Source organism: Danio aesculapii, chromosome 21 (assembly GCF_903798145.1).
Source record: "Danio aesculapii chromosome 21, fDanAes4.1, whole genome shotgun sequence".
Taxonomy (NCBI): domain Eukaryota; kingdom Metazoa; phylum Chordata; class Actinopteri; order Cypriniformes; family Danionidae; genus Danio; species Danio aesculapii.
In genome coordinates this window covers 32,079,788-32,089,203 of record NC_079455.1, presented here as the reverse complement: position 1 = coordinate 32,089,203, position 9,416 = coordinate 32,079,788, and the positions used below count along the sequence as shown (strand labels likewise).

Below are 9,416 nucleotides of genomic sequence, written 5' to 3'. Positions count from 1 at the left end.
CAGAGGAATGAACCGCCAACTTATCCAGCATATGTTTTACATAGCGGATGCCCTTCCAGCTGCAACCCAGTACTGGGAAACAATTATGAGCAATTCCAGCATTATGGATGTAACATTTGCAGTAAAAACTCAAAACATAAATTCACACAATAAGTATATCTTAACATTATATTGAAACATATGCTTATATTTTCCAGAACAACTAACCACAGAGTTATGGGATCTCAAAAATATCAATTTGTAAACATGTTTTATACTTTAAATGAGGGAACTAAACATGCGTTATGGATGTGACGAAAAAAGTCTGCAAGTTTACAGTATACAACATTCTTTGTCGAAATTCTGTGAATTAAACTACACAACCCAAAATATTGCTCATCAAAAGGATAAGAGTTGCTCACTATAGAACTTTACATTTTTGTATTTATAAGAAAAAAGCTTCGATATGGATGTGAAATTGCCACTTGTGTCACTTTCTTAATTCAAATATAATTGTTTGAGAATATTGACAGAGACATTTTTAAGTATTTTTACAGACCTACACAAAAAACTTAAAGCGAATGGGTTTCGCTATTTTGGTAAAACATAATTTTTTCATGGCAGGTTGACATTTGCATGGAATTGCTTCCATACACTCTTGATACACCGGAGCAACCGGAGGAAACCCACGGGGAGAGCATGCAAACTCCACACAGAAATGCCAACTGGCTCAGCCAAAACTCGAACCAGCGACCTTCTTGCTGTGAGGTACCATCAAGCATAAACAATAGTGAAGTAAATTATAAAACCAGGAAATGTTATTTAATTTGTTTAAAAATTATTGTACTGATTATATTTATATTTATTTTAGTTTATATATTAATAAGTGTATGTCATTTTGTAAGAATGTATGGTTTTACTTACGTGTGCCTATACAATTTAGTTGAATTGAAAGTTGAAATGCAAAAAAGATTAAATAAATTTGGTATAAAGAGGAATTGTGAAAAGTTATAAATTGAAGAACTATTTAATTAGCAGAAAACAGTTTCATACAGTCCAAATCATAGACTGGTCCAAATGTATGTATGTATATTTTGTTTCTTTATCTCATATCTTTATTTTATTTTATTTTAGCTTTTATATTTATTTGTTTGTATTATTAGTCAGCATTTCTCAGTCTATACGGATTTTCTTATATTTGCCTATAATGTTTTGTTAATGGTGAAATGCAACTCATAATAGTGATAACTAACTAAATTAAAACAGATATCTTTATACTTAAAAAACTGGAAATCTGAGAATAACCCTGAGAAAAATCACTGGATCAATGAGCTTGTATCTTATAGTACCCCTGAGAAAATATTGCATCTACATGCCAACTTAAATTATAAGTAGACTTTTAGGTTGGGGTTGGGGTTAGGGTTAGGGTAAGTTGACATGCTTGCAGAGTTTCTTATAGTCAGTTAAATGTCTGTTGAAGGAGCAGAATCAGCAGATATTAAGCAGAAAGTCTACTAATACTCAAATGGACCATCAAAATAAAGTGTTACTAATTATTTCGTATAATAAATGTTAGTTTTACTAGTCGTTTTTGTTATTGTTGTTGTTGTAGTTGTTACTTTCTCTTATTTTATGTTATTGGTTTGATTAAATGTTTTATCATATTTGTAAATGTTATTTTTTTGTGCATTATTTCTAGACATTATTGTTTTTATTTATTATTACCATCAACTATTGCAACTATCTTTATGTAACATCAAAATGAGAAATTGGGTGGTGCATTGGGTAGCGCTGTTGCCTCACAGCAAGAAGGTCACTGGTTCAAGCCTCGGCTGGTTCAGTTGGCATATGTGTGTGGAGTTTGCATGTTCTCTGGGTGTTCATGTGGGTTTCCTCTGGGTCCTCTGGTTTCCCCCACAAGTCCAAAGACATGCGCTATTGGTGAATTGGGTAAGCTAAATTGTCCTAGTGTATGTGTGTGAATGAGAGTGTTTTGTTTCCCAGTTTTGCAGCTGGAAGAGCATCCGCTGCGTAAAACATGTGCTAGATAAGTTGGCGGTTCATTCCACTGTGGCTACCCCTGATTAATAAAGGGACTAAGCCGAGAAGAAAATGAATGAATGAATGAAAATGAGAAGTGTTTTGACAAAATTTGTGACACTTATACCATGTATGGGTGGGGGGTGGGGGTGGATTGTACTTGTATTTGCATTTTTTTATTTTTATTGTTAATAATATTTTTCTTTTGCTAATTGTTAAAAAATGTCCTGATGCTATTTATATTCTTACATTCTACATAATGTTATGTATATATTTTTAAATAAACATACTTATTTAAAAAAACAGATATCTTTATCTATCTTTATCTTATATCTATCTCATAACATTACTTGAGTTTAAAAGATAGTATTTAAAATAATAAATACGTATAAATGTACTTACTACATTAATAATAGTAAATTATTATTATTATAATTACATGCAATAACACTAAACCAAACCCCAACCTTAAAACGTGCTATGACAGATAATATTACTCAACTCTTAAGTTTAAACTTTAGATTATAACAAGGGTAAACAAAATAATTAAATATTTAAAGTTTTATCGATTTTTATTTATTACAGCGTATGTTCTGGCTCATTAATTATTCATCAGCTTGTCAGCATGGGCGGGGTTCCGGACCCGGAAGTCAGATGTTGCTGTTGAGTCACCCCTGACTGGTAGCAGCCAGATAGCGGAAAACAACTAGAGATGATGCTGGAGAGCTCGGAATCTTTGAACAGATCCAGAGAGTGAATAAATGCGTTTTTCCATAAGGATATCGCCTTGAGCATTTGTGGTTCGCTTTTCGAGACTGACGTTTTATCAAAATGATGGAGGAAATTGACAGATTTCAAGTGCCACCAGTGAATCCAGAGATGAAGCTGCTGGTAAGTGTCACTTTCACTACATGCATAGAGAATAACACTGTGTACTTTTACAGGACGAAAGAAATGACTGTGTGTTTGTGTGAAGACAGTAGTTCTAATCTGGCCCACTAACGCAGGGTACATTACCAAAAGGATCTGTGGGGATATTTAGACAATTAAACCGACATATGCAACTGTCAAGATGAATGATTCCCAGTTGTTTTGGTGCTGACATTTACTCAGTCATGCTTCGAGAATGTTCGTGAGAAAAGCATATGCAAAATAACCCTGCCTTAATGAGACAAAACAAAAATTCTCACATTATAAGTTATATTTGTAATGTTGTTTACTGTGTGTAATCAGGGGTGACTGATACGTGAATGTTTTGATGTAGTGAATCGGATCTTTACATTGAATCGGTCTGAGCGGTTCGTTCACGATTTACGATTCTAATTTAATCACTATGAAAATACGGTTCTTGGTCTAGATTAATCTGTTTCCGATTGATAACATAATGAGCTTACACTTACATTCATAGTGAGCTTACACATGTATCATGTACATAATGCTCTTACACTAATATCATATGAAATATTATATGGCTGAGAGGGCTCAAACGCGCTGCAGGTTAAGAAAACGCAAGCAAATAGAAAAACACTAACAAGTTGAGACTAGGGGCCTTATCATACAATAAGCCTAAAATCATGTTTGTCGCAATTTGTTGCTATTTTCAGACCAGTGCAGCACAATTTTTTTGTGCCGCGTTGTTTAAATAGCAAATCCATCTGCACCACTTTGTGGACTCATGGGTGTTCCAGTCTAAAAAGGAGGTGTGTTAAGGTGCATTGTTGGCGCATTGCTATTTTGAGGAACTAAATTAAACCACGCCATTGACCAAGTAAAACCTGGTCTAAAAAAATTTAGTGCAGAGCGCGTTAGTTATGCGCCTACACGTGTCCAAAACGATACACATTGCTTAATACACACAGGATGTACAGCAATACATAAATATTTTCACATATGAAAAAAACTTAAAGGATTAAAATGTTACAAAAATTATTATTTTCTACATAAATATAAAAACCGCTACCTCCATGTAGGCATGGGGCGATAATGGTTTTCAGGGTATACCGCGGTTTGGAAAAATCAAGGTTTTAAAACCGCCAAACTTTAAGGTACGTGTAAGATTTTTAATTTCCTTTTTTTTTTTTTTTTTTAGGGCAACAGTATTTCCAGCAGAAAAGATATCCAAAGGTGCAGTTTTAAATTGTAGAGAAATCAGTGATTTTTAAACTAATGAAGACAATAGAAGTTAGTGATTCATTTTAATTATTCAGCCTGACATGTTTACTGTTCCAAAATTTTATAAATCTTTCAAAAAATAAAATATATTGTGTTCAAAGGGGAAAAAAGTTTTAGTTTTTTTTTTACCCAGACATTTAAAAAGAACTTATTTTATAGCAATAACATGATACCGTGAAATACCACGATATATTTTTATCCAAGGTTATCTTACCGTCAAAATCTTATACCGGCCCATGCCTACCTCCATGCCTTCTTCAGCTCAGGGGGCTTTTTCTGTTTATTCATGGCAATTTGCAATTTTTTTTGGTAATGTTATTATTATTAGCAGTGTTATTTATTATATGCATATTTATATTATCTTTAATAAAATTGTTTTGATAAAAAGGTTTGTCCACCTGTCGGGTTTTGGAGATGTATGCATCACCATGTAACTCAGTTTTTAACCACATTTTGTTATTCTTGTTCATTTATTTTTTTGCTGGAAATTAGAACTGAATTTAGAAAAAGTCTTTGCCTTTAACAAACAAAATTAACTATGTAAGCCTTATGGATGTCTTCAGTAAAGTGCGTACAACACCGTTTCCTCACCCACGAAAGTAAAGGAGTAAAGAGTCTGAATGGAGGAGGCTCATTCTTTATCCTCGCACTACATATGGTCTGTTTAACTGTTTTCTCACAGGTGAAGCATTCAGTTTTTACACTTACAAAGTCCGCCATGTAAATAGCAAATGCGCCATGGCGTGACGCAGCTGACTCTTAAAGAGAATGTGAGATGACACTCTGATTCGTTTAATGCAGTCAAGTGATGTGATTTCACAGGTCAGAGTTCACCAAGCTTGAACTTTCCAACGCAGCGATCTGTGAAACTTGCCGCAGGATATACTAGGAAAAACATCAAGAGACATTAAGTCACAGTTATTATATTTATTAAAGGTCACTGGTATAGCAACTAGGATATAGAGTGAAATATGTATAGTTATGGTATGAAAAGAAAAAAAAGAAGAAATGGGTAGTGATGGGAAGACAAAGTAATAGGGTACAGTAATTATCTCTCTCCAAATTCGGTCCACACGAAGGGGACAGTAATGCACCATTAAAGTTGGATGCCAACAGCCGTAAACATCAAAGAAGAAGAAGAAGAAACTTGCCACATGACCTTGCGTTTCCAGTCTGACACATTCGCGTGCGTATGAATGGAAGTCTATGGGGAGAAAAGTGCAGTGTGACCGCAGCTTTATGCTCAAAACACACACATAATTCATTAAGAGAATAACCAGAACAGTGTAAGACCATGCACCAGATCATAGATCGTTAAAATAGAGCCCTATATCGTCATCGATTTGAAATGTTGTAAATATGCGCACACAGTTTTTTTAAAACATATGCAAATACAGAAATGTGCCAGAAGTCTTCATAAAGTGATGAACCCGGCTACTTTCTGTAATTTGTCATTTGTCAAACAGCAAAGAATCATATGACTAGGTTGTTAAAATAAACAAAAAACTCACCATGTGTTTCTTACCTTGCAGTCAGTGCATTTGAGCTATCTGTATGTGAGTGGTTATATAAAAGGTTGGTTAAAAAATTGAATAGCAGAAATGCTGTAAATTAACCACGCCAGACCTTTTTAATTCTAATATTTTTATTAAATATAGGAATTTCTTTGGAAGTGCTTTTGTTTAAAGATATTTTGTCCATTATTGCCTCACATAGTTTAAAGCAGGGGTCACCAAACCTGTTACTGGAGAGCTACCTTCCTGCAAAATTCAGCTCCAACCCTGATCAAACACACCTGAACTAATTAATTAAGACCAGAAGCAGCACTTGATATTTACAGACAGGTACGTTTGGTCAAGGTTACAACTGAAATCTGCAGGAAGGTAGCTCAACAGGAACAGGGTTGGTGACCCCTGGTTTAAAGCATCTTTGGAATTAAGATTCAGGCAAAGAAATCACTTAAATCTAAATAATGTCAAATTTAACTAATAAGAACTCACAAAGACAATAATTACAAATAATACAAGATTGGAAGTACTTCACTTGAAACGTGAGAAAACACTTGTGAGGGTGTTTGCAGCACAGCATTTTTTCAGTCAATTGCCTTTACATGTTGTTGTGGTTGTAATGTACACTTAAAAGTGACACTGATGGGCACTGTGTTTTTTAGCTTACAATGCCTGAAAAACCACAAAGCGTTCAGCGATGACCTTAAAAAACATGGTAAACTTGCGTGAAATACAGCTGCGGATTCTTGCATCAGTATAATAGTTTTAGTGAACTAGGGTTGGGGTAGGGGAAGACGTTCTGAATTGGGGTTGGGGAAGATGTTAATATTATACAACTTAATGTGTAATTTAATAAATAAAAGAAATAATTCTTGTTAAAATTGCTGTTTTTACGTTACTGTGAGGGTTCAGATAGATGTTAATAAAATACATTTAATGTGTAATTTATTAAATAATATAAACAATTCTTGTTATAATTACTGTTTTACAGTAACGCTGTGAGAGTTAGGATAGTCGTTAATAAAATACAGTTAATTGGTAATTTAATAAATAATACAAATAATTCTCATTAACTTCCGACTGCAGCTGTATCCCTTCTTGCAACAACCTTAAAGCGCCCGCTCAGCCATGCTGCAGGCACTTAAAAAAGCATGCCGTTACCATTGACAACAACAGAAAACAAATGCCAGCTCAAGAAGAAAACGCTTCGTTGGACACGCAGCCTTAATTTTGTTCTCTTCTGCAGATAGCAGCAAACACATGCATCTAGAATGTCTTCAATTTCCAATTTGATTTGAGCATTGATTTTCACCGAAGTATATGTGTTTTCATTCAGAAACGCCTGTATTTTCAGGGGAGACTCAAAAGTGCACTTTAGAACAAACTGCATTGGTGTGATGTGGCCTGGAGGCATATTGTCATTCCTTTTTCATTGGCGCCCCACTATTCCCAAAGTGCCAAAGACCCAGCTGTTACCCAATACAACAAACTGTGCTTTCTCATGCTAATTCATTCTTCTGTGGGCAGAAAAGAACACAAGCCCACTGCAATATGGCACCTGCTATTCAGAGAAGAATGCTCGATCCTTAGAGGAATTTACTAGCTGTTTTTTTTATTTATTGTGCTCATCATCTTTTTTATGTGTCTTGTCTATATATAGATGAAGAAGACTGTTCTATTAGGGTAAGGGTCAATTAAGGCCACAGAAAATGTATTTTCAGCTTGGATAAAATGAGGTCGGCAGTAACAGTAAGCCGTAACAATCCTTGCCAGTTTGCGGTAAATATGATTTTGCCAAGTAGGACATTTTCCTGGGTCAGCATCTTTTGTTGGTCCTTGTACAACATTCCTGTTATAACATTGTCCAAATGATTTACTCATACACAGACCCTCCAAGATCTTGGTGTCTTTTAATTTCTTCAGTTGAACATTATAGAACATTTCTTAGATGAGTTCTTGAAAATGTATTCATTAATTTGTTACCTTGATTCTTGAAAATTCATAATATGTAAGTTAATGGCTATTGGCCCTGATGATACTGAACCTTGAGAAAAAATCAGTCTGTTAAAAAAAACAGTTTGAAATCCACGCTTCTGTTAACATAAAGGTACTTGCATGTAGGGCTGCACAATATATCGTTTCAGCATCGATATCGCAATGTGCGCATCTGCAATAGTCATATGCAGTGAATTATAGTTGATCAGAAGCCACAGAATTGTATTTATTTCCTGTATTTATATGGAATTTATATGATTTATTTATTTTTTGTCTTGTTTCTAGTCCAGATATCTTTAAGAGTAAGATTATTACTTACCCCACTGGCTGATAATTAAGCTTGTTTTAAGGAAAAACTCCTAATTTTTACTTATTTCTTGTGATGGTGAAAGCAAAACAATATTTTTCTTTTTTTCTTTGATATTTGGAGTAGAAACGAGACACAAAAGCTAAATGTCTATACCTGAATATGTTACACTCCCCACAAAAATAGTGCTATTCTAACAGTCTTGTGAAACTGTATTCAAATCGCAATATTTATAGCAGAAAAATAAAATATTGCAGTATCAGATTTTTTTTATATTGCGCAGCCCTACTTGCCTGGATGTAAATGATAATTGAATAAATTATGTAAATGATAAATTCGTCATCATTTATTCATCTTTCACTTGTTCTAAAACTATTTGAGTTTCTACTGTTAAACACAAAAGGAGTTATTTGAAAAATATTGCAAAGCAGCAGCCATTGACTTCTAAAGTATGTTTTGTTTTTACGATATGAATGTCAATGGCTACTGGATTCCAACATTCTTCAGAGTTTCTTGTTATGTTCAACAGGAGAAAGAAAAAAAGATTTAAAGCTTTAGTTGGTAAATTACCACAATATATATCTAATTTGTTGGTGTACTGCTCAAATACTTATAATACCAGATCAGCACATATACTCTTACTTAAGGTGCCATTTTTTCAAACTGAGTTAGGTCGATCTGCATTCTCTATATGCTCCATATGTATGGAATGAGCTTCAAGATATATTGCATATGAAATCTGTACCATCTATCACTATATTTAAAAAAATTTATGAAATCTGTCAATTTAGAACAGTGCACATGTTTTAATAATTTATTATGATTTATATTATTTTTGTGTGTGTCTCTGTGTTGTGAAATGGATTTTTTTCCTTGTAACTCTGTCCTATGTTGTCTGCCTTGATTAGGACTCCCTGGTAGAAAATACATTGTATCTCAGTGGGACATTCCTGGTTAAATAAATATTAATTAATATAAATTTAATATAAAAAAATATATATATAAAATATATAAAATTAATATAAAATTAATTAATTAAAAAGGTGAAAAATATGGAGAATTTTGGTTTCCATGCATACATTAATTGACAGAAAACTTGTGCTGCGGACTGTTTTATCAAGGTTTCAGTTAAAATCATCATGTTCTACTAAACAAAAGGTCATACATATTAAATGGCCTGAGGGTGAGAACGTTAAGCAAACATTATTTTTTTGTGTGAACATTTACACAAAGTAATAGTTTTCTCAGAAATTAATATTCTGCCATCATTTCACCAAGATGTACTTCCAAATATTTTTCTTTTGGAGTACACAAAATAGTTCCTATTGAGTTCCTGTGTAAATTTATCCTCACATTGTTGATAATTGGGAACTTCAAACTTTATTCAGGATATCTTCTTTTTTTCAGACATGTGA

At 33.6% G+C, this 9,416-nt stretch overlaps 1 protein-coding gene across 1 annotated transcript in view; it reads left to right on the top strand.

Annotated features, from left to right (window-relative positions):
• The first annotated feature begins 2,691 nt into the window (after positions 1-2,691).
• fam219aa (family with sequence similarity 219 member Aa) overlaps positions 2,692-9,416 on the top strand; it is a 44,143-nt gene continuing 37,418 nt past the window's right edge. The window contains exon 1 of the mRNA XM_056446165.1: positions 2,692-2,910. Within this exon, the coding sequence (XP_056302140.1) occupies positions 2,851-2,910 (60 nt within the window). The 5' untranslated portion in view covers positions 2,692-2,850. The remainder of the gene's footprint in view (positions 2,911-9,416) is intronic.